The 27,712-nt window shown below is 36.6% G+C and overlaps 1 protein-coding gene across 10 annotated transcripts in view; it reads right to left on the bottom strand.

Annotated features, from left to right (window-relative positions):
* cnksr2a (connector enhancer of kinase suppressor of Ras 2a) overlaps positions 1-27,712 on the bottom strand; it is a 763,738-nt gene that overhangs the window by 529,802 nt on the left and 206,224 nt on the right. For all 10 annotated transcript variants that reach the window (XM_039745560.1, XM_039745565.1, XM_039745561.1 and 7 more), the window contains exon 3: positions 19,321-19,523. In XM_039745560.1, coding sequence (XP_039601494.1) covers positions 19,321-19,523 — 203 coding nt within the window. The remainder of the gene's footprint in view (positions 1-19,320; positions 19,524-27,712) is intronic.

Genomic DNA, 27,712 nt, shown 5'->3' with positions numbered 1-27,712 from the left:
TATCATCTTAATGCACTAAAATTGCTGAAGACTATATATATATATTTTAAGTGCAAAATTCTTTTTTTTTTTTCTTTTTTAAAGACTATATTGGTAATAGATATCTCTATCTTTTAACCCTAAAGCCGCTGCATTGGGGCTTGTTTTGCTTTGGACGTGCTCTGTCTCTGGGTATGTCAGAGGACTGGGACTGTGTGAAGTGGGTTTTAGCCTCACTTGGGGAGGCAAAAATTAAGGGGGGAGAGAAAGAGAGCAGGCTTGATCTATACCTAATCTATTCTATTAATCTTTATAATTATAACTACCAACGTAATAATAAGCTGCATGGCAACAACTCTAGGGGAAATAGGAAATTAAGGCCGAAGCTGTCTCACTTCCAGTTAAGACTATAAAATGACATCAAAAACTCAGAATCAGTGTCTCCATGATGGGACAGTTAACTTCGTAAGCTGGAATGTTAAAGGCCTGAATCACGAATTAAAGAGAAAGAAAGTACTCTCTCACCTAACAGGTCTAAATGCTAAAATAGTATTTTTACAGGAGACCCACTTACTAAGCAAGGATCAGTTCCGGCTGCAAAAAGACTGGACTGGCCAAATGTTCCATTCTAGTTTTACAAAGAAAACTAGAGGTGTGGGAATTCTCATACATAGAACAGTACCATTTGTAGCATCAGATGTAGTATTGGATCCTGAAGGGAGATATGTAATGGTCATGGGAGACTTATCTAACTGTAAAATGATTTTGATAAATGTTTATGCACCTAATGTTGATGATAAGGAATTTATACAAAATTTATTTGCATCCATTCCCAATCTGAACACTCATAAAGTTATAATGGCTGGGGACTTTAATTGTGTTCTAAATCCACTTTTAGATAGGACTTCCTCCACAGGGGAACGGCATCTAACACCACAAAGATAATTACAAAGTTTATAACTGATCACAACTTATCAGACCCCTGGAGGTTTTTAAACCCAAATTCAAGAACATATTCTTTCTACTCACCAGTACATCATTGCTACTCAAGGATTGATTACTTCTTTATAGACAATAACTTCTTGCCTAAGATTAAATCTTGCAAATACGATGCTATTGTTATTTCTGACCATGCACCTATGATCTTGGAGCTAAAATTACTAAGCCCCATACACTCACCCGCAGATGGCGCTCAACCCGCTTCTATTAGCTGACGAGAATTGTACGAATTTATATCCAAACAAATCAAATTCTTTCTAGAGACAAATACATCCCCGAGATCTCTGCAGGAATACTCTGGGAAACTCTTAAGGCCTTCTTAAGAGGACAGATTATCTCATATCTTTCCCACAGAAATAAATCCGAAGCCAAGAAAGTAGCAGAGATAAAAAGTGAAATTACTAAAATAGATGAAGAACACCCAGACTACCAAGCGAGACTCTACATAGGAGGAGGCAGGCTCTACATTCAGAATTAAACCTCTTGACAACTAAAGAAACTGAACAACTAATCTACAAATCCAGACATCATTATTATGAACATGGAGAGAAAGCTAATAAGCTTTTAGCTCAACAAATTCACAAGCAAGAAGTGCAACGCAAATCTCGGTAATCACCAACACGAACGGAGATAAAATCGTCAAACACAAAAATATAATGCACACTTTCAGAGACTACTATAAATCCCTATATACTACTGAGTTTAAAGAAGACAATACACAATCTAATGCATTTCTGGATACATTACAGATACCACAAATAGACGCTTTTAGTGTGGAGGAACTTGATAAACCACTGGTGTTATCAGAATTACTAGATGCTGTAAAGTCACTCGAAGGTGGGAAAGCAGCAGGCCCTGATGGCTACCCTGCAGAATTTAACAAGAAATTCTCCGCTCAGCTAGCTCCCCTCCTATTAGCAACATTTACAGAAGCCAGAGATAACCAATCTCTTCCTCAAACCTTTCACCAAGCACTAATCACTGTTTTTCCAAAACAAAATAAGGACTTTTTACAATGTGCATCATACAGACCAATTTCACTTCTGAATAACAACGTTAAAATACTCTCTAAAAGAGAGTAGCTAGAAGGATGGAGAAAGTGCTCCCCTCAGTAATATCACAAGACCAAACTGGATTTATTAGGGGCCGACACTTATCGTCAAATCTTCGACGCCTGTTTAATGTAATATACTCACCAACTAAATCAAACACCTGAACGGCCTGAACATTTGTGCATGGATTAAATTACTGTACACTAATCCAGAAACTTCAGTTTGCATCAACAACATTTGCTCAGACTACTTTAAACTAGAATGTGGCACTAGACAAGGATGCCCCTTATCACCACTGCAGTTTGCGATTGCCATTGAACCACTGGCAATACATTGTCGAAATACTGATCAGATAAAGGGGATTAGCAGAGAAGGACTGGAACAGAAAATCTCATTATATGCAGATGATATGGTATTGTATATATATCGGACCCAGAAAATTCTGTGCCTGCAGTCTTAACAGCACTCACAGAATTTCAAAAGATCTCTGGTCTCAGAATTAATCTGAATAAAAGTGTACTCTTTCCAGTGAATTCTCAAGCATATAACATTAGATTAGACACTCTACCTTTTATCATTGCAGAACCGTTCAAATACCTCGGGGTAAACATCAAAAGTAAACATAAAGCTCTTTATCAACAAAATTTCGCCGTCTGCATGGAATAAATTAAACAAGACTTGCATAGATGGTCAACCATTCATCTCACACTAGCTGGAAGAATTAACGCTGTTAAGATGAATATACTTCCTAAGCTCCTTTTTTATTTCAAAACATTCCAATATACATTAATAAATCATTCTTTAGGCAATTAGATTCAACAATAACCTAATTTATTTGGAATTCAAAACATCCATGCATCAAAAGAGCGATCCTACAAAGGCAAAAGGCAGAAGGCGGCATGGCACTACCTAACTTCCAGTTTTATTACTGGGCAGCAAATATACAGGAGATAAGAACCTGGACACAAATAGAAGAACATACACAGGCTTGGACCGCAATAGAAGTAAAATCTTGCAGTACTTCTTTGTATTCCTTGCTCTGTGCTCCAATAAACACACGTTATCGGCAATATACAAATAACCCAATTGTGCTCCACTCACTTAGAATCTGGAACCAATGTAGAAAGCATTTTAAGACGGAGAAGCTGCTATCTGTGGCACCTCTGTAAGAGAACCATCTCTTTCAACCTTCACAAACATATGCGGTTTTTAATATCTGGAAAAATTTTGGAATTAACTTGCTTAGAGATCTTTATATAGAAAACGTCTTTGCATCCTATCAACAATTACATTCCAAATTTAACATTCCAGCTACACATTTCTTTCACTATCTTCAAATCAGGAACTTTGCTAAACAGAACCTTCCAGATTTTTCTCATCTTGCACCCTCATCCATGCTGGAAAAAATATTGCTCAATCTTAAGGACTTAGACTCCATCTCTACAATATACAAAATCATTTTACAATCCCTCCCTTTCAAAGATCCAAGAGGACACTGGGAAAAAGATCTCTCAATTAATATATCAGAAAAGGAGTGGAAAGTAGCAATGCAAAGAATTCACTCGAGCTCCATATGCGCAAAGCATACAATTATACAACTCAAAATTCGAGCACATCTGTCTCGACTAAAACTCTCCAAAATGTTTCCAGGGCATGATCCAACCTGTGAACGTTGCAACCAAGTTCCAGCCTCACTGGGTCACATGTTCTGGGCCTGCACCAAATTAACATTATTCTGGACAAAAATGTTTAATTACCTCTCAGACAGCCTGGGACTCACAATCCCTCCTAACCCATTAACAGCTGTTTTTGGGGTTCTTCCAGAGGGGCTTAAAAGTGGAGAAAGACAAACAAATTGTGATTGCATTCACTACACTTTTGGCACACAGACTTATTCTGATAAACTGGAAGAACCCAAACTCTCCTCTTTTAAGTCAGTGGGAAACCAATGTGTTATATAATTTGAAATTGGAAAAAATCAAATACTCAGAGGATCCGTACAGACTTTGTTCAAAACATGGCAGGATCGAATCAGTAATATTTTAAAATAAGTTCATGAAGCACAGAGAATTTATTAATTTAGGTATGTTTACAAGCCTTAAATTTTGCGCCATTTGGCTTGCTCTCTCTCTCAGGGGTGGGGATCGATCTGTTCTTAACTCAATTTTTCTTTTTGTAAAAAACTTGATTGCTTTGTATGGATTCCAATAAAATTAATAAAATAAAAAAAAAGTGAGCAGTTTGGGTCTAAAACTGGCTGGGAAAAGTCAAATGTCAAACAAACCACTAACCATTGTAAAAGCTGAGGCAACTAAACATAGCTGCACAACAAACTTATATATTCATGAAGTGTGTAGCTCTGTGAGATGCACATGGTAGCGGTAGCCCCAAAACACCAATCCACTTCAGTGATGGAAGTGTCATGAAACAAATTGCCCAAAGGTCAATTTCTGGTCAAGAAATATCTCTCTATCCTTGCTCCAAATATACCATAAAAGGCAAAACAAACAAACAAAAAAACTCTTTAAACAACCTCAAAAGCATGTTTGATATCTGCTAATTACATTTTACTTTGTTTAGAGAAGTCCTTCTTCACCGATACATTTTTTTTTCAGTATGCACTTTTTATTTACTTGTTCTAATTTGTTAACGCTACCAATGCTAACAACTACGACCAGTTGAGCAGCCACAGCAGTATTCAGAAAACAGTTCCAGTTCTAACACCACCTCCTCTACATGCCTTTTTGTACAATTAAAATCCATCAAGAAATGTTTGTTATATTCTAAAAACATTGTGTTTATTTTATGGTACCACTGCTGGAGATACTTCTAGGCCTGGATGTTACTGTCAAATGTAAAAGTAAAAAAAATATATATATTTCCACCATCTCTAAAATACATATTTAATATATATATGTTTTATATGGGAATTTTTACATATTAATATATTGGGAAGATGTTGGCATCTTTTGAACAACTGACTGTATCTACTCCATGCAAGTTACAGAATATACAATAGGAAACCAGGCAACATTTGTAACTCTCCCTCACTATCTGGTTTATAAAGAGTACATTGTAATGGAGGCACTGGAATTATTTCTTAACCATATCAGGTCTTTAAAAACAGACAGAAATGAGAATAGGGACTTTCAAGAAGATTTTCAGATATGTGAAAATCAGCTCTACATAAAAATACTACTTTGTCTGTATGAAACAATGATAATACAGCTCAAAACTGTAGACGTCACTCATTTCTCTTAACTCAGACTAATCTAAATGTATCCATGTCAAGACCCTAAGAGATCTGGTCAGGCACCTGCACCAATGGCTCACAAGTTTTGGGAACATACCTGCTTAGATCCTACTGGAACAAAATCTTTGCTCATTTATCAGACAGTATTGGGATCACAATAGTGCCTATCTTTTACAGGCTATATTTTGGGGTTATATGCTGACTAAATAATCTACTATGATTATACATGATATGCTGCTACGATGTTGACTTATTTAACTAGAATAATACCATCTACACAGAAAATAATACCTGCGCTTCACAGTAGCGAAGTACTGCTTTAAAATTTTTATTAAGAAGAAAAGTAAACCTTTTTAAACTGAGGGAAAATATATCAATAATTATTTGTTATGGATCTCTTTGTATACCACGTTGTCAGTTCGGCCCGCCGGTTGTAATATGACCAAGCTGTGCGCTGAGCTTACTCTTGAGCATGCAACGTATAGTTGGCCATGTGAAAAGCAATCTTGCCTCAAATCAATGCCAACCTTTTGTAGGGTCTGTCCCTGAGACTTATTTTTATTGCGAAGCAAAGCCTTACTGGAAATTGGAGGCGTTTGAATTGAAATGGGAGATCAGAGGATATAACGGGGATGCGAGGAATTCAAACTCTCTCCCCTGAGCCACTGCCAGTAAAAATAGTTGCCTCAATTAGGTTATTTTGCAGGTCTTCTTATTGTTTAATTAATGCATTATTTAGCTAAAGTACAGTGACCAGATTTTTCTGGGGGCAACCTGGGACACCAGGTGGGGGGCAGAGCCCCCCAGAAGCCAGATAGACTTTAATAATGGAAATCCCTATTTTCGTGTTTCCTGCATCTTATTCCGTATGAGTTTCTTCCGTTTTAAACAATCATATTATTAAACCACAAACATATACCCATTTTCAAAGCAGAGTTCTATACCAATGTATGCTATTTTTCGTGAAATTACAGGCTAGATCTTGCCAAAAACAGATCGTGAAAATTGACTGAAAGACACGCTTTCCTGAAGAGCAAATAAACTCATTAGTGTACATTATTAGGTCAGTTACACTTGCAGAATAAACGTGTTTCATTCACAATATTGCATCCCACGTACATGTGCTACTGCTAGTGCATGTCCCGACTTCAAAAGAAGAAACAGCAAACCAAATTCCAAAGAGGCAAGGGAAGAAGCAATGTCACTCTGCACTCTAAACTAAAGGACAACAAAGTAAAATACAGCTGTAAGTGTAAGGAACAGGCAAGCATCCGCAAATGTTGTTGTGACTTGTGTCAAATATTCATTCACTAGCAAAATACTCGCACTTCGCAACGGAGAAGTAGTGTGTTAAAGAAGTTATGAAAAAGAAACAATAAGAATAACAAACTGATTGTCAATGTAATTATGTCCTAGTAATTAACTGACTGTGGGATATCTTTTTAAGAAGAATTAGGGACCAAACTACGCCTGTGGGTCCTTTCTAAACGTAACATGGTGTGACGTAAGGGGAACTGACTGTAAAAAGGCAAGGAGGCGTGTATTTTAAAGGAAAAGGGAGAAGAGAGAGAAGGAGCGGAAAAGTGAGAAGGAAATCTGTTTAAATAAAGAGCTGGGAAGGTGAATGGAAAGAAGCAGCCAGCGGTAAAGCAAGGAAGACTCCATAATAAGGACGGTTGGGTGGACGTAGAAGGGGTGCCTGCTAACCTAAAAGGGATATTTGGACCTCACGGCTTTACTTGTCTGTTGCAGAGCGGGCGTCGGCCATGGATGGACGCTAATGCCGAGTCACCCGGGTGAGACGGACTTCATTGTTCAATAAAGGAACTGTTGCAGAGCCAGTGAGATCGCTTCTTTACATGTAAATTAAGTGAACATGTCCACGGCGCACATCAGGATTGGTCGCTGGATTCACTGCAGACTTCCCAGGCCGTGTGATTATAAACTTTTAAAACAAAGTTCAGATAAAGGACTGGGGAACGTGTGGGGATTGTGTGTGTCTGGGTGTCTAATTTATATGTGAATATAGTTGTAATATAGGTTAAGTACATGTGAATATATTTGCGCCGTATATAAATAAGATATTCTTTCCATTTCTTTACCTTGCTTTCTTTCTTTCCTGCTTTCTTGCATTCTTTCATTTTCGTTCTTTTTTCGCAGTTTTCTGGGTAATATATTCACAAAGTTGTTTCCGTCTAGCTGCATCAGAAAATGTACCACGATGTCGGACACGCCTCCTTTTTACTGTTTTCTCACAGCTTGGATTGCTGCTGACGGATGGCCTTATATAGGCAGGCAGTCAATTATGTGGGAGGCGTGGGGATGGGAGACGCAATATAGGCAGGCAGCCAACTACGTGGGAGGTGTGGTGATGGGGGACGCAACTCCGCCTCACACGCCAACTGAGCTGCAGGGTATGGCCGTATATACTGTATGTACATAAGTAGGAGTTAGTTATGACCGTTACGCATAGAATGTCGAAATGAAACTTGCTTAACTTTTGTAAGTAAGCTGTAAGGAATGACCCTGCCAAATTTTAGCCTTCTACCTACACGGGAAGTTGGAGAATTAGTGATGAGTGAGTGAGTCAGTCAGTCAGTCAGTCAGGGCTTTGCCTTTTATTAGTATAGACTAGCAAAATACCCGCGCTTCGCAGCGGAGAAGTAGTGTGTTAAAGAAGTAATGAAAAAGAAAAGGAAACATTTTAATAACAACGTAACATGATTGACATTGTCATGAGTGTTGCTGTCATATATATATATACATACACACACACACAAACATATATATACATATACACACATATACAGTATATGTACATATACATACACTGCATAAACTGCTCAAAAAAATTAAAAGGAACACTTTGAAAACACATCAGATCTCAATGGGAAAAAGAAATCCTCCTGGATATCTATACTGATATAGACTGGGTAATGTGTTAGGAACGAAAGGATGCCACATCATTTGATGGAAATGAAAATGATCAACCTACAGAGCCCTGAATTCAAAGACGCCCCAAAAATCAGAGTAAAAAAATTATGTGGCAGGCTAGTCCATTTTGCCAAAATTTAATTGCAGCAACTCAAAATTGTACGCAGCACTTTGTATGGCCCCTGTGTTCTTGTATACATGCCTGACAACATTGGTGCATGCTTCTAATGAGATGACAGATGGTGTTGTGGGGGATCTCCTCCCAGATCTGGACCAGGGCATCACTGAGCTCCTGGACAGTCTGAGATGCAACCTGGTGGCATTGGATGGACCAAAACATAATGTCCCAGAGGTGTTCTATTGGATTTAGGTCAGGAAAGTGTGGTGGCCAGTCAATGGTATCAATTCCTTCATCCTCCAGGAACTGCCTGCATACTCTCACCACATGAGGCCAGGAATTGTCGTGCACCAGGAGCCACTGTACCAGCATAGGGTCTGACAATGGGTCCAAGGATTTCACCCTGATACCTAATGGCAGCCAAGGTGCCTTTGTCAAGCCTGTAGCGGTCTGTGTGACCCTCCATGGATATGCCTCCCCAGACAATCATTAACCCACCACCAAACTGCTCATGCTGAATGATGTTACAGGCAGGATAATGTTCTCCATGGCTTCTCCAGACCCTTTCACTTCTGTCACGTGCTCAGGGTGAACCTGCTCTCATCTGTAAAAAGCACAGGGCACCAGTGGTGCATCTGCCAATTCTGGTATTCGATGGCGAATGCCAATCGAGCTGCATGCTGCTGGGCAGTGAGCTCAGGGCCCTTTAGAGGACATGGGACCCTTGGGTCACCCTCATGAAGTCTTTCTGGTTGTTTGGTCAGAGACATTCACACCAGTGGCCTGCTGGAGGTCATTTTGTATGGCTCTGGCAGTGCTCATCGGAAAGTTGGATCACCTGACGCTAACTGTAGAATATTTTCTAACCCCCTATCTTCCACCACTGTTAGTGGTCTACAGTCCAAAGCAATCCATTTTGGGAGAGAATTTGTATGTTTGACCGATGTTGACTTACTAATTTTGGTCCTGAAGCCAGTCATTTCATCAGGTTTGGGCTGCCGACACCTTTTGTTGGTACTCGAACTCGCACTGCTAGTGCTAACAGCATACACAGTTTCTGTGCTCGCTGTAACATGTTTTGCATTTAGGTGGAACCGTAAAGTTGAAGTGCTTCAGTGGTCTGCAAACTCCTGTTTGCACAGTTTGCACAAAACCACGCTTTTATCAAGGCTTCCATCGGGTAGTCTTTTGAAATGAAATTTGCCTCCAATCAGTCGTAGCAACGCGCTTTCTTCCGACTCTTACATTTTGTAGCTCTGATGTGTGCATCAATGTAATCGGTGTACCAGGAAATCATGCATTGACAGAAGTTCCCCTTTGCTTGGAATGCAAAGTGTGATTAAATCGTTATTTTTAACACGTTATGGAGCACATGCATCGAAGCTTCTCAGCTGTGCTTGTGCTAAGAAAAGGAAACATTTTAAAAATAACGTAACATGATTGTCAATGCAACCTTTTATAAGTAGTGCCTGGAGGATTCAGAGTGTGGAGAAACTCTAGAGACAGCATGTGTATTAACTTGTGGATTTTTCTGTGAGTATTTGGTGGGAGCATCACAAAGTTGCTTCTGCAAGACCGCGTTAGCTGCGGAGGTCAGCTCAGAGTGAAATGAGGTTAATGGGAGGGGAGATGATGACGTCACTCCCCCACCCGCCTCAACTGTCAACCCCCCACAAACACAGTCTCTCGGAATCTGCATAAGCACAACCCTTCACCAGCAATTTTAACTTAGTTACAAAGTGATCAAAACTCTCGTTTATACCCTGCATCCTCTCATTAAACTTGTATCCCGCATTAGTCGTGGGCATCACAAACGCCAGTGGCAGCCTGTCTATGAACTTAATTTAAACTTTAGGTTTACACCGTGCTTTGTTTCCGAAGTAGCTGCAGTCATGAATATGCTTGTATGCGTCACTGTGCATGACAAATGGCAGTGGGAGTGTGTCTATAAACTTAATTTAAACTTACGGTTTACACTGTGCTTTGTTTCCGCAGTAGCTGCACTGATGAATATGCTTGTATGTGTCACTCGCTCGCTTCTTATTGTTTCGCTGCCTTCTCAATTGTATAATGCATGTTTTCGTCAGTGCTTTTTGGAGCCCTTCCTTGTTTTCTAAGTACTGCGCTCACAGTCAGTTCATGTGATTATGTGGGAGGCGTGATGATGTCACACGAACCTCCGCCCCCCCACGGCCATCGAGCTGAACTCCATTACAGTATATGGAGAAAAATAGGTTCCAGTTATGACCATTACGCGTAGAATTTCGAATGAAACCTGCCCAACTTTTGTAAGTAAGCTGTAAGGAATGAGCCTGCCAAATTTCAGCCTTTCACCTACACGGGAAGTTGCAAAATTAGTGATGAGTGAGTCAGTCAGTCAGTGAGGGCTTTGCCTTTTATTAGTATAGACAATGTAAAAGACTTTTTTGAATCTCAGAAGCATTTGCTCAACTTGCCCTCCATTAACTGAACAGGTTGTACTATTGCTGACCTTTTGGATATTTTAGTCTCTAAGTGATTACTTCAAATTAAATTTTTTATTTTCTCTTTTCTGTAGGAGTAGGAAAATGAAGATGTGTAGGAAGTATGTGAAGATACAGTACGTCTTACTGATCTGTAATGTATGCATGCAATGGAACTGAAAAGAGAACACATTAATAAAATAAAAACAGTGTTAACAAGCATGAAAAAGACTGTTGAAAATATTGTTTTAATGACCATACACAATGTGTTATCCATCTGTACTAACACTTTCAGTTAAAATTGTATTAAGGAAAGCACAAAGATGTGAAGAATTCTGAACAGTCTTCTTGTGGTTTCCCATATTATTATTATTGTAATTCTGGTATTTCTGGTTAAACTCAGATTATACGTCAACAACCACTGGGCAGTGTTCTTCTCTTTCATCTTTAAAATATGTCTCTTGCAAAGTCTCTTTCACTTTACCTTTGAAGGGAAAGCGATTATATTAACAACCATTTTCTTCAGTCTATACTATTTAAATAAACTACTATATAAATAAGAGCTTTCAGCAAATTAATCCATTATAAATGATATGCAAAGTAAAAAGTTTAGTCAATAAGTGACATCATCAGTTAAAATGACTAACAGAGTGGAAGAAAAAAAACAAAAACAAAAAAAAAAAACATTATTTCCAGACATTGTTCATGGCAACATGTCTGCCTATAAAGAATTTCTGGTCAGCTGAAACATGACTCCTCCTTGGCAAAAGTTAACACTGGAAAAATGGACATACTGCTGTTTTAGCTCAGAGTGTTACCAATAAAGATATACTGAGATAGCTAAAAAAATGCAATAAAAATCAAATGAATGTAATCAAATTTTACTGAAGACAGTAATAAATTACCTGATGTTCAACGTGTAGAGCTTCAATGTCCAGTTAGCTAAAACAACATGAGAAACCATAAACAAATGAGAAGATGGTGATAAATGAATGTCCAGTCCATTGGAGGTATAGCTGATGATGAAAGCTAAATGAAAGAAATTTTCACATCAGTGATAAATTAGTGATTTTGCTAGAATATGTCAAATGCCTTAAGAGTGTGAGATATAGAATAAAATTACATTAGGACGCAACCCACATCAAACTTTGCGTAATTCCAATACAATGATTAAATAATATGGTCATCCATTATCTGAATAAGCTTTATCTTCTATACGGTCACAGGGAGTTGAAACCAATCCTAGGTGCAAAGGACCAAAACCTGGAAGAACCGATGTATTTCTGAATCCTTAGCTTTCAAAAAAGTTACTAATATTAGAGTTGAAAATCATAAATACATAACATTTAAAGTCACAGAATAAAAATAACGATGTTCACTGCTGGCTTACTCAGCATCTTTGTTTTGATCTGACTTGTCTTATCGCATAATGATAATTTACTACTTTTTAGAAAAAAGGTAAAAAAATAAAACAAATAATCCAGCATTATTTTCATACACAAACCAAGGAGAAACTGAAACCATGAATGTATATAATTTAAAGAGGACAAGGCATTCCTGAAATTCTTTTTTCAAAACCATATACAGATCACCGAGTCCTAAGAACTACAGAATGGAAAATGCAAAGCCTGCTTCTTAAATAAGTTCATTACACACAACTCATTTTATTGCACAAAACTCTGAGAAGAGACTTGTTAGCATTTACAAATGCCCGACACAATTTTTTCCAATTTTAAGAAACTGTTAGCAAAATGATTATTGTACTTTAGAATCCCTATTCTTGTTCAAAATCAATATAAGTAATTCTCTGGAATAAGATACATTTTGAAACTGATCTAACAGCTATAAGGCAGATGAGTGGGTGGAACTGATGCAGTTAACTTTCAGTAATAATGTAATTAATGATTACTGCAATTCTAGACACCAATCCAACCTCTGCTCCTTAGGGACAAGCTGACAGAGATGGGAGTAGATTCATACCTGGTGGCACTGATCATGGACTATCTTACAGACAGACCTCAATATGTGCGTCTTGGGAATTGCAGGTCTGACATTGTGGTCAGCAACACAGGAGCGCCGCAGGGGACTGTATTTTCTCTGGTCCTGTTCAGCCTATATATATCGGACTTCCAATACAACTTGCAGTCCTGCCACGTGCAAAATTTCACTGACAACACTGCTATCGTGGGCTGCATCAGGAGTGGGCAGGAGGAGGAGTATAGGAACCTAATCAAGGACTTTGTTAAATAGTGTCACTCAAACCACCTACACCTGAACACCAGCAAAACCAAGGAACTGGTGGTGGATTTTAGGAGGACCAGGCCCTTCATGGACCCTGTGATCATCAGAGGTGACTGTGTGCAGAGGGTGAAGACCTATAAATACCTGGGAGTGCAGCTGGATGATAAATTGGACTGGACTGCCAATACTGATGCTCTGTACAAGAGAGGACAGAGCCGACTATACTTCCTTAGAAGGCTGGTGTCTTTCAACATCTGCAATAAGATACTGCAGATGTTCTATCAGATGGTTGTGGTGAGTGCCCACTTCTATACGGTGGTGTGCTGGGGAGGCAGCATAAAGAAGAGGGACACCTCACGCCTGGACAAACTGGTGAGGAAGGCACGGAGCTGGACAGTTTGACTTCCGTGGCATATCGATGGGCGCTGAGCAGGCTCCTGTCAATCATGGAGAATCCACTGCATCCACTGAACAGTATCATCTCCAGACAAAGGAGCAGCTTCAGCAACAGACTGCTGTCACTGTCCTGCTCCACTGACAGACTGAGGAGATTGTTCCTCCTCCACACTATGCGACTCTTCAGTTTCACCCGAGGGGGTAAACGTTAACATTATACTAAGTTATTGTCTGTTATACCTGCATGTTTATCATTCTTTAATTTAATATTGTTTTTTATCAGTATGCTGCTGCTGGAATATGTGAATTTCCCCTTGGAATTAATAAAGTATCTATCTATCTAGACGATCAGTGCTGTCCTAAAAACAAATGCAATTTGCAGTTTCATTAAAATTCTCCATCGGTACTAAATTGATTCTTCAGAAAACAACATTTCACCCCTCATTTGTACAAAAACACTAATTTTTTACTGAGAAACTTCCCTTCGCACAAATGTAAAGATCTTCAGATTTAATTTAATCTTTTCTTAGCTGGACTTTCCTCTGTAACAAAGTATGGCAATAATATCTGCACTCCAACTCAGTGGACCCTGAGAAAGACTCATACATGTACAGTATTAGTAGCTGGACTGAATTATTTTATTGTTCATATTTTAGTTGTAAATCACATAACTTACAAAAAAGTTCAGATATTGAAGCCATTGATTAAACAGTCTGATAGCATTATACTTTAGACTGAATGTTAAAAAGTAACAAATGAAAACTGAATTTATATACGAAAAACATAGTCTCTTTCTTAGCCCCATATATAATATTAATAATAAAATAAAAACAATTTAATTTTGTATGCCAGACAATGGGACAAGTTATATTTGCTTCCCATTTGGCACATAAATCCAGCATCTTAAAAATGTACTTAATAAAATGGTTTACTTTTAATACGTTAACTATTTATACAGTACAAAAATTCTTTCCCATAAAATGATCTACTTATAGATAGATAATTTCTGCTACATACATTTTAACTAAGGTACAGTATTATCATCCATTTTAAATTAAAATGTGTTTCCTTTGAATAAAGTAAATATCAGAGTATATAATGATTTTGAAAATAAGCATGTACACAATGGCACCTTTCAAGAACTGAATAAATCATTACAGTTACTGCATGTCATTAAAAAGCATTGAGAAAAGAGGTCTGTGAGTCGCACAGAAACTCAGATATACAGCAGTGTGTATTAAACGCACTTGAACACACACAGAGGCTGGGCTTAAAGAGATGAATCCATTACTTAAATAAAACATCTAAATTCTTTGTCATATCTGTAATAGCATATTAAAAAATACCAAATTACATGTTATTATTATCATATAATCCAGCAACACTCTATAGACAATTACAGTTATTGTGGCTATAAAATGATTGGTCAAAAAGCAATGTATGGCTTTACATATTAGTGCTTTCTGTATGCACAGCATTTTAAGCTGAACAGTTTTTTTCTGGTAGTCAGATAAAAAGATGTCAACCCACTTGCTGTCCATCAGGGATTGCAGCCATTACATTAATTTCATACAAAAAAAAACACCCTGGGTATCTGCTCAAAGAACATGTAATAATGCACTCTTTTCACAATGAAAAGAATAATCTTTAATAAAAATGTAAGTGAATCAAGACAAATCACAGTATTCCCATTTTTTTCTCTGTAATATGATAAATGCTTTTTTGGATATATTATAATCAAACAATCCATTATCTATAGTTTCAAGCTAGCTGTTACAGTTTAGAGCAGTGAGAAACATGAGTCTTAACAGTGGGCAAAAAGAATGATCCAATCCTGAAGAGGAGTCATCATGCAAATGCACCTAGAAATCCTAAATCTCTCATGACAAATCAGTCAGATTACCAATCAGTATTTGAATTGTAGGAGGAAATCCAAAAAAAATAGCAAAGACAGTACATGCAAACTCCACAATGTTTCATAAGAAATGGCAACTCTAGTCTTCTTATTAATGCTTTAGCAATTTGTGACAAAGAAAAACATGGTTTAAATTACAGCATAAATTGTCAAAGAGGCAATCTTTGCATTTCTTTGACATCCAAGTCTCCAGAGAGGTTTTTGAAGACTGCTGTCAAAATGTAAAACAGAAGCAAGGTAAGGTCAAAGTTTGTTTGTCCTCATCTAACTCACTCCCCCATCTGCTCTTGGGCATTTTACAGTATGGTACAGGTCATGCCAGTGTCCTTCTCTCTTCCATAATCTTAAAAATAATCACCAGCTAAAAAGTACTCAATAGAAATGTTTTGAACGTATATCCAAGTTAGCTGAACGAAGACCCCTAGGAATAAGACAATGACTGCAAAGAGAAGAATCCTGGTGTGGAATTATCTAGATACACAGAAAGAATTTTTGCTCATTAGTATTAAATTTTTATTTTTCCAATGCTCTTCACCCTCATATCACTGTTGTATAAGTGGGCTATGAATGTAAAAAATATTCGGTAAAAGATTAAATAAAACCATGCCCATAGAAATATCGTGCTCTAACAAAGATTATATTACAGTATAGAAAAGAATCTTCTGTACACCTTTTACTGGAAAAAAGGGATTAAGAGGATGGGTGAATACACAGAAGGTCATGTAACACAAGTGCCTGAATCCTTTTGGTATTAAACTGGTTTTCTTTTTTTTTCAGTTTTGAAAGAAATCAATTTTAACAACATCTATCCATTTAAACCAACCAGACGAAATGGAGTGAATGGTCTCTACTACTTTGCCATGCATCTTAATTTTTTGTTCATTATTCATATATATTAATTTAGTAAACTTTTATAATGCTAGCCATGTGCTGTGCTATTCTAATTTTTTGTGCAGTCTTTCTTGGCTGCAATGTATCATAAACATCTACACAAGTAAATATTTACACCATGTGGTGAATCTCCATTATCTCATCAATAGTATTTTAAAAGAAATCCATCCTATCTGTGCTTTAAGTTGTCAGTAAAGTCTAAAAGGTATGGAACTGAAGTAGTATATATTTCGCCAGACTGTCAAAACAGTTATTGCTATTATGACAGACACTCCCTGGATTTCACTTGTATATTATGTGTAATATATGACTACTAATTAACCAAACTGTCATTTTTAAATTCTATAAAAAAATCCAAAATTCTGTTTTGCCTTTGTTTAAATCATGGTGTTTTATAATCCACAGATGAGCTCCAAAGAGCAGTTCATATTAAAAAACCAAAGGGCTACTTTTTCTTACTGGTCAGAAACCTGCCTGTGTCACTGATGACAATAGAAGCTATCAGACCAAAAAATATATGTAATATGTTCATGGAAATGAGAAGCAAGTACAGTCACATTAGAGTGGGAACTAAAGAAAAAAATGAGGTGACCAGAATACAAAGTGAAGAAGAATGATCTGAAATTTTCAATTCAATGTTAAATATTCAAACTGTAAAATAAACATAGCAGTTACAGTCCCAGTGAGGCTTTATGCAGGTGTATTGCCGCTGATATAAAGAGGCTTCAGTAGCATTTCTTGACACACTTCTGCTGAATAATTTGTTGGTTGCACGTCCTCAGTGTTAGTTGGTCAAAGAGAGGATGTGCAGCTTTGTTCATAATGGCACTCAGTTTTGTTTTTCTCTCCTTTGCTACGACCTCCATGGCATCCAAAGTGCACCCCATAACTAAGCCTGGCCTTTTAATCAGCTTGTTGATTCAATTAGCATCTGTCAGGCAGTTATCATTAAAAATAATGGAACAACAAAAAATTATTAAAAAAAAAAAAATAGAATTAAACATTAATATAAAATTTAAACTCAACTAAATATATGTGGAATGGTGTTTAGTACTACTGCCTCACAACTCAGAACTCTTGCATGATGTTGCTACATTTCAGTTTGATTAATCAGGTGTAGATACTGTATGGATGGATTGATAAGTGATTAAAAAATAGTGTGAATGAATACATATATAGGAACTTTGACACATTCAATGGAAGTACTAGCTAATAGTTAAACTATCACAAACTTCACAATATCATTATCAGAACATCAAGAATGCATCTGAAAAATGAGATATTAAAACGCACGCATAGACAATGTTTACATTTACACTTTCATCCAAACCAATGGAAAATGAGGAATTTTAAATGCCTGAACAATGCAGACATAGATCAATGGCTAACCAACATAGGATATTTCCATAGTTATTTATAAAATAGTCCACAGTTATTAAAAATTAAACCCAGAAGACTAACTTCACAAATATACTAATGAGAATATAATTCTATTTCGAGTATGTTTCTAAAGTTATCCTAAAAAAAATATAGAAGCTTTCAGGAAAAGCCTTTGCTATGTCAGCATTTGTACAAACGTTTACTAATACATTTTGAAAAAGTCAGTAAGTCAATAATGCATTACATTATACTTATTATGTACAGTACATGTAATTCAGTCAGACATATGAAGAGTTTTAACAATATTAACACAATGGTTTGATTTTCTCAGCTACAGTTGCACCAACATATTTCCAATTCCCTAATAACTTCAAATGCAAGGGAAAGTTAAAACTGCATTACAACAGCAATTTACTGCAGGTTCCAAACTGTTACCTGAGTGATTATCACAGCACGTTGAACACATTTTATGTGCATGATTTTATGTATATGCAACAGTGCAACATTCTGTACATATAATTCCATTTTAACCACCAACCATTAATTTGCTGAAAGCGGATTGCACTGTCTCGCATAAATACTGTAGGGAGAACATTTTTTCGCTAAATTGAACTGGACTACTTATTGAAATCTACTTATCCTAATGAGTTGGCTGACATTTTAACAAAATGGAAAACAAATAAAAAAAAATAACAACAAAAATATTAAGTGACAACAATGCTATATTCACTTTTTGGAATATAAGAGACACTTATTTGAATTGCTTGTTCCACATATGTTGCACACTTGCACCTGGCTACTATGTAATACAAAGTGCACTGCAGCATTAAGATACATCTGACACCAAGGAAAAATATACATGATTTACAAAAGTTACATTTCATTTTCTAAGACAGATCCCAATTCACTTTCTTAACAAGCACCATGCACAAAGTCAATTTACACTTTATTGAAATCAGACATATTGTTAGTAGCTGCAGCATACAATCTTAATATTGCTTAATATAATTTTATCGTTTTATCATATATGGTATGTTTATTTTATCGATACGTGACTTCTGTCATGTGACCCAAGTATGGATAAACAGGTTCATAAAAATGAATGAATAGATGGATGGATGAATGGATGCATGGATAGACAAAAGGATAATGCTGCTTTCTTATTATATATGAGATGCTGTATCTGCATGCAAAAATTATATTCATGCCTCATGTTAAACCTAGTGATGAAGTATTTAACTATTTACACTGTGAAAGTTAAAAATAGTTTGCTAAGTAAGCACACAATGCTCAAATCTAGGCACCCTAAGAGAACACCTTCAAAATGTCCAATGTACCTTTCACTTCGCAGAAATGAATTTCTGCTACAAAAGTCTAATGCAGTTTGTCCAACATAGCTAACACAAACCATGACAGAATAATACCAAATTGTAATACCTAGCACTAAGGCATTCTAAATTATATATCAGGGTTAGTATTGTTGGATTTTTAACAGTAATACAGCAACATCTAGAAGCCTAGAAATGTAGGAAATCAATATTTAAATTGACTACCAAAATATCCAATTTGCTTTTTTTTTTTTTAAAAATTGCTAAAACCAAGAGAAATGATCAGCTACTGCTACTCCTATAACATTACACATTTATTATTTATCAATCTACTGTGCATTTAAATTGTCTATCTTTATGTCTCAAGCTTACCTATCCAACCAGGCCAAAAGGCTCTTTGCAGCTCCAATAAGGTCAACGACAGATGTTAAGAAGTCATTTGGTAGTTTCCTTGTAGTCCTGCCATCATAATGACCACTTCTTCTTCTTCCAGTTATGAAGTTCTGAAGATTTTTTGCAGAAGCATTCAGCTTATGTGAAAGTGTTTTAAGGTTTTCAGTTTCCAGACCATAATTCTAAAAATGAAGGAAAAAAATACAAATTCATTCAAAAAATAATGTTATGGAAAGGGTCTGACAGACATGCACATTTTGTTTTTTAATCACGAAAAAATATCTCTCTGAAGAGTACTTCTACTAGCAATTATTGATTTTTGCATACTTACCTAGGAGCTCAAAAATGCAACTACTATTGAATTTGTCTACTAGATGATAGATAATTATGGGAAAATAATATGCAGACAGGGTTGCTTTTGCAATTTCAAAACAGCAAACATGTTCTCTCACTCTCAAGTTATAAATGTGTCCTTTGATAGACTGGCATTTCATCCAGGGTTACCTGCTGCTTTACCCAGTTCTGCCAAGATAGATAGTGGATTTCTGTAACCCACTGACATCTTGAGCTGCACTTTCATGCTAAAAAATGCCCAAACTCAGGTTGACTGGTGAATTCTATAAACCATACTGTCTTTTATTTTTTTTACATTTCAGGAGATATAAACAAACTTGCACCCAAACTTGTACAAATTATATGTTTTGAAGGCTACCATGTTATTTTAACATGTCATATTCTGTGAAGATGATTTTCTTTTTAAAATGTTGTGACTATCTTTGCACCATAGAATAACATACTCATAACCTTTACCAATTGAATTAGTCAAACCAGAAGAGCAGGAGATAAAACAATTGAAAACCACAATGTGCATCTTCACATGCTGAACAGCCAGAATACTCCCATTTGCAAAAAAAAAAATAAATATCAGGGTCTGATCTCTGTGTCAATAAAGAATCTCAGTCCTACAAGTTACTTCTTTGGTACTAGCTGGTTGGTATTAATGAATAAGTGATTTTTGTCCTACTTAGTTATTTTCAATTCATCATTCGGTTCAGGATCACATGGTCTCCAACAGACCACTATTGCAGGTCATCAGTCCTTGCCTCTCTGCATCTAAACAAAAATAAAATCTTTCTGCAAGAAACAATGTGTTGTCAGTGGCTGTCCTTCCAGGAGATAAAAAGGGTCAAAATACATTCTTGACAGTACAGCAAAGCAGTTTTCTGCCAGAATATTTTTTAAGATGGAGTGGTCTGAGGATTGAGCCCAAATTACATTTTAAAAGTTACTATTAGTTATTACCTCTGACATAAAAAAACAACATGAGAACTAAGTTTAGCCATATTTCCCTGGCACTGTCATTAGCTCTGAAATTAAACAGAGAGTAAACAACAGCTTGCAAGAGAAAGTTAAGCCTCCCAGTTTTATTTCGAATAGAAAGCACATGGTAGATCACTGTTAGACCCCAATAGACTGACAATGTTGTTTTCTCTACCAGTTTTGCTCCTCAGTAATATGGTGGTCCCAAGTTTTTTACTACTCTTATGAATGGCTCACTCTCATTAAGCCTTGTTAACGGACTGATGGTAAAATTTAGCCTTGTGGATTGGCTATTCCACTTTTCAACCAAAATCAAAATCCTATTTTCTTATGACATCTTTACCCTTGTTCCTTCTAATTAGTATCACTCTTGCATTGTATTGTATTCCACTAAGCTAAATGTTACAAGACAAGTTTAACTTTTTCATAATTGTTAAAATTCAACAGGTAAGAGGCTGACTTAAATTTAAGGCTCCTTGCAAATTAGCATCTAGCTTTTAGGTAATTTAGTTCTTTTTATAGTAGCCAGTTAACATAGCAGCTTTACATTTACTATATTTCTAGTATAATTCCTCATATGTACAGTGGATTCAGAAAGTATTTAAACACTTTCACTTTCTGCACACTTTATTGTGTTGTAGATTTCATTTTAAATGGATACATTTTTTATTTTTGCCCATCGGTCTATACTCAATAACCTATAATGACAAAGTTAAAACATTGTTTCAGAAAGCTTTGCAATTGTATTAAAAATCAAAAACTGAACTCTCTAATGAACTGAAATATTCAGACCCCGGCAACAATAACAGCTTTGAGTCTTCTTGGATAACTCTCTTCAAGATTTGCACACCCGTATGTGGGCAGTTAAGCCCAATATTCCTGGTAGATCCTCTCAATCACTGTTAGGCCAAGTGGGAAGTGTCTGTAAACTGCCATGATCAGGTCTTTCCACATAAACCCTATGGGGTTTAAGTCTGTGCTACTCAATGACAGTCAAAGACTTGTGCCAAAGCCATTCCAGTGTTGCCTTGGCTGTAAGAACAGGGCATGTTTATATTTAATAATTTAAATATTTGGATAAAGTAAAATAAGTAAAGTGACTTACAACATTTATGATACAGGTGTGTCATTTTCCAAACCATGTTTAGTCAATACAATTTGCCAAAGGTGGACTCCAATTAAAGTTTATAAACATCTCAGGAAGAATTAAAGCAAACAGGATGCACCTGGCCACAATCTGGAGTGTCACAACAAAGGGTCTGAATACTTAGATGAATGAGGGATTCAGTTTTTGATTTTAATGACTTTGCAAATTTTTTTCAAAACATGTTTTCACTTTGTCATTATGGGTTACTGAATGCAGATACATAGATAAATTTGCTATTTTTGCCTATTTAAAACCAAATCTAAAAAGCAATAAAGTGAGCAAAAAGTAAAAGGGTCTAAATAATTTATGAATCCACAATAAATTCTAAGTATTTAAAATAAATGAAAGTGATTTGTTTGGGCTTACTGAGTGACTCTATGGTGGGGACTGAATGGATAACCTTGAAGTTTAAAATCTAATGCCTTGGTATTTCTAGGGCATATTGCTTAAGATCCTTAAAAAAACTACCTGTCTCCTATCACACTGTTCTCACCTTAGTGCCTCCCTGTAGGTACCCTTTCACCCAACATTTACTATAGCTTTAGTATTACGTTACCTACACGGTCTTGCTCCACCTTGGGTCTTTTCTGCACCTGCATATAGTTGACTGATCTACAGTATAAACCAAAGTCCCTATATTTGTGCATTGATCAATTAGAGGGTTAGAAAATGGTCGGAACTACATTTAAATGTTCCAAACCAATTTTTCATACTAGCTCTTTTAGATGTATGGAACTAATATAATGGAACTCTCTCTCTCTATAGCTACAAAGTTCATTTGGCTTCAAAAATATAACTCTAAGGGCAGAATCTGTAACATCTCCTTTCAGGCTAAGACATTCACCTTCAGTACATTATATAGTTTTAGATAATGCTACACTTGCCTATAGATCATTGGTCCTGGCAAACATGACATACAGCTTTATCACTTTACTTATTCCTTTGGAAATTCCTTTCATTCATCCATACTTTTAATAAATCTACTAAATCAATCAGTGCAGCTGAGGCTGAAAGGAAGCTGGGCATAAGTCATGAACCACACATCTGCAAGTCTCTCACAAGGTCCACACAAATTCACATTCACTTACACAGAGCTAATTTAAACTTCCTGATGAACTAAACAAATATTATTAGAATTTGGAAAATAGATCTTTAATCTATAACAACAATTGTGCTGCAAAAATAGCCATTCCATGTGGAACAGAGCAAAAATGTGATCTTAATGCAATATCATACAGTAGGACATTCATTTTATTAATACCACTTTAGGATTTATATTTTCCATTTATCAGGTCAAAGGGAGATTTCTCCCGAGTTTATGCATCAGTACAGTTACTTATTTAAAATTCCCTTAAATAACATCAAGCCCTTAACAAGCAGATCAAGGCACCAGAATGTACCTCTGTGAACTAAAATTGTTGAAAGCAGTTCTCTTAAATAGAGTTCTTAGAAAGTCTAATATCACCACATGGTTTAAATTCACCTGGGAAGAGTAAAAATAGGACAGAAAGTAGGGTAATTAAGTACTATAAAACACACAAACTTGCACCTGATGAAAATGATATCATTACAATATAAACTTGAAGGTAAAGGAACTCTCCTGTGCCTTGCATAATCTTGACCATGGATGCCAGAGATACACTATTGTACATGTACTTTATACAGTATGTAAAGACAGAGTGCGGATATCAAATTGGAAGGTCTACATTTAGGATTAGTTTTCATCATATGGATGCCAATATCATTGTTGATTTATGCTAAGCAATTTCAAATCAATAATTGTACTCACTCTATAAGTAATTGTTATTCTTATCTGATTAGGCCCTTAAAAATTCCATGTATAGAGTTGAGCTAGGAATTGTTAATACAAGATTTGCAGCAAGTGGTTCAGAAAAGCTATTCATTTTACATTCTTCATATACTGCTTGTATTTACAAGGTACTGCAGGGGTTGCTGAACAGTTAAGTACATTAGACAGCACCCAGGAAAGTATTAAGGGGAACTTTCTGGGACAACGTTAATGCCACTTCAACTGACAATATTATTTTTATGCTTTTAATTAATATGATATTCTCAAACACACTTAATTAAATTCAGGGTAATTAGCTCTTATTTCAATATTGGAAGTGGGGTAATGTTTAATAGCAACATTATAAAAGACAGCTTATGGGACAGGTAGTGAAGATTTTAAAATGGATACATACCACACACACCAATCTTGTGAAAGTATACCTAATAAGCAGGATCTAGGATTCATAGTGAACTCATCACGAGGTACTGTATATTCAAGCAATGTGCAGAAGTGATCAGAAAGCTAATAGGAAGTTAGGTTATAAAGCCTAAAGTGTAACATAGAAGACACGGTGATTTATACTTAAGTGGAATAATGTACTAGTGATGCCTCATTTAGCAATTCTTTATAAAGTCCTGAGAAAAACTGCTAGGCTGATTGGATATCATATGGAAATACAGAATGAGCTGAACATTTTTAATTTAATGAAACATTTTAATTAGGAGGTGGTGCTCCAGTTTCCTCCCACAGTCCAAAGACATGCAGGTTACGGAGAATGGCAATGGTAAATTGGCCCAAGTGTGTGTGTAGTGTGTAAGTGTGTTCATCCTGCAATAGACTGGCACTCTGTCTTGGGCATATTTGCCCAATATTTTTACTCATCTAAATTGACTCAATCTCTCTCTCCAGGAAAAAGAGAGGACACTTTTTCTTGTTTAAAACAAAATCGAATCAACATCACAAAACTCGGAACGTGGGGATAGGCGAATTGAAGTACTGTACTAAACAAAATATCTTTTGAAAATCTTTCCAATTTTTTAACGAATGTGTTGCTGAAATCAGCAAGCATTTTAAAAATGTCAAAACCCAGTTGTGGGAATACTTTCTCATCATCAATGTGCAGCAGAGCTGGATTGAAAATCTCTTTGACTGCCAGAGTGATGAAGCCATGACTGGTACAAGTTCCAGAGAGCATTTTTAGCCTTGTCAATCTTTCTTGCAACAGTGCTTTAAAACACATTTCCTAACAGAAACATCTACCCAATTGTTGGCATCACATTGTGACAGAGTATCCTTACCCTTCTGACAGAGCAGTGAAGTTTTAATGTCATTTCCAACAACATTGAAGCTGGAGTCCCTGCACTAGTAACACGGGGGACAAAATACAAAAATCACCTTAACACTGAGCCCAGTCTTCGATTAAGGCTGTTCTCCTTGCAAACTAAAGTTGAGCCTTTGCCTTCAGACTGACAACACGAGCATTCTTAGTAGGCAAGTGACCATACTTTACATAAGGCCTACATTTTGCACAGCAGAATAGGCGACATGCAACTGATAGCTATTTGTATTCAAATAGAGTTCACTTCTATATGCATTTTTGTGTTGCTGTTGGCAAACTGTTTTATTGTAATATATATGTAGCTTAATTGGCCTCGAACATCAGAAGCTAACAATTATTGTGGGCTGCAAAAACTCTTTGATGAAGTGGTCTGACTTTTGGAAAAGGCAGGGAAACACTGTACTAAATATTATATAAATTAAAATAAAGTAACTTGAGTCTGTAAAGTCTATGGTAGCTACCTATCATTGGTTTGTGTGGGATCTCAGAGCAAAGATGAAATTATGTCCAACCCCCCAAAAAAAAAATCTTATTTAGACAAATAATATAAAGAAAAACACTATTCTATTTAGCAGTGCTTCAAGTTCTGGTCCTGGTCTGTTAAGGCAGCTTTTCATTTTGACACTAGCGGTGCATACCAGCTGCCACTTCTTGGATGAGGTTCCTGTTAGCTTGTGTTGTACATGGATGTCATATCAGATATCGAGATTGGGGGGGACCCACTTGGTGATTTCTGTGCATGCTCACTCAATTGTCAAAAAATTGATGCAGTAGGTGGCCGCCTAGTTTGCCTATATGGTACAGCAGGAACTACAAACTGTAGAAGCTGTTAGTTGAAAAATACCCATTCCTCAACCTTGCATAATACTTTCGTTAATAATCATTAATACTTCAGAAATATTCTAATAAGAGATGATGTGGAGGGTCTAGAGGCTATCCTGGTCTCGGTGACTAAGGACCAAGGGTTATACAGGATCAATTTAAGGTTAATTCAATTCAATTCAATTCAATTCAATTCACCTTAACCTAAAAACATGAAAAAAAACATGTGTTGCAAGCAAGCATGTACAAAATCCACACTGATGGCGCCCAAACTGGAATTAGAACTTGTATTTTTGGGGCCATTCATGGGACCACTGCACTACACTAATTCAGAATAACTGAAATGTTTTGTTAAAATCTTCTGGTTGCCTTGGTATAGGACATGATATAGCATAAATTTGGAATTGTTTAAAATATATAATAGAGTGTAATGTGGCATATATCAAAACAGTCATACCAATTACTGATATGTGTAAATCACATTTTGAAATTAAAGTGGCATACACTAATATGGATATGATAAAAAGACAGTGATTTGGGGTGTCCTTGCTATTTTCATTGTTATCCCTCCTGCCATTGGAGCAGAATCTCAAAATACACAAGTCATCACTAAAGCTGGACCAGTGACCAGAATTTGTTGAAGCTCACCCCTACAAGTAAAACTAACAATAGTCTGCACTGTCATAAATTCTAGACTAGCCAGTGAGAGGCTGGGAAAGTTCAGAAGGAAGTTGGAAATAGCACATCATAGTAGTGTCAAGAAGACTCAACAAAATCTTCATTGGTATGGCACTTGCTCAGCTCAGGATTTTAAAGTTACGCTTTCAAATTGTAAAGTCTGCTCAGAATATTACTACCATGTACAGCTACGATGTGGTAATCCGCTTACCAGGTATTACCACTTTAAAGGAAAAAGTCCAATAAATAGGGTAAAGTCGACTTTTCAAAATTAACGTCAAAGCACTTACCTGTTTAAGTAATTAAGTGCAGGGTGCACTTTCTCAGGCATTTTAACTGTCTTCTGCAGGTTCACGCAGAGGGATGCTTGCGAGGGATCGGGCAGGCCTCCGGGTCAGGCCTGCTGGAGAAACACTGCCCGTACCCCGTCATAAAAGCGAGCGTCTCTTTAGTCTTGCCATTGGCAAAGAAAAGGTGCGATGCATTTTGGTTAAGAACGTGCATGCATTTGTGTGAGGATGGAATGAAACTTACTTTTGTAGTGTGTATCGGCTCTTCCAATGGGGAACGTGTCAGGATGCGCTCCCATGCACGGAAGGCCGTTAGCCCTATTTATTACATTACTTGCAAAGCTTGAGAGGAGCACCTGTGCAGAAAGCACCTGCGTCTGTCGCGATTGGTGAAAGGGAGCAACGCCTCGCGGGATTGGGTAAAGATTTTTGTCCCAACTAGAAAAGGCACTTCCTGTCTCTTAAGCCTTGTCTTTACAGTTGGTGGTGTGGTTGGTATCATTTTTTTTTTTTTATTCAGTATACCAAACAGTAAATTCTTCCATATTTTGTAAAATTCCTGTATATATTATAGATGTCTCCTAGTGTAGCCTTATTTTGGCGTAAGTATTTATATTTAAAGTAGAACCTCGGAACCGAAGCAATTTCCACCACAGGATTGTATATAAATACAATTAATCTGTTCCAGACCGTACGAACTGTATGTAAATATATATTTTTTTAGTTTTTAAGCACAAATATAGTTAATTAGACCATAGAATGCACAGCGTAATAGTAAACTAAATGTAAAAATATTGAATAACACTGAGAAAACCTTGAACAACAGAAAAACTAACACTGCAATAGTTTGAGCTATAGTGCTAGGAACCGCTTGCTAAAAACACTTTTTTTAAAATGAGTTTTAAGCACAGGGAAAAAAATGAACATTTGAAAAATCCATAATTTACTAAACCACCAAGAAAAGTAACATTTCCACAATGCAC

This window comes from Polypterus senegalus, chromosome 2 (genome assembly GCF_016835505.1).
Source record: "Polypterus senegalus isolate Bchr_013 chromosome 2, ASM1683550v1, whole genome shotgun sequence".
In the NCBI taxonomy this organism is placed as follows: domain Eukaryota; kingdom Metazoa; phylum Chordata; class Cladistia; order Polypteriformes; family Polypteridae; genus Polypterus; species Polypterus senegalus.
This window is presented reverse-complemented; position numbering and strand designations above follow the sequence as displayed.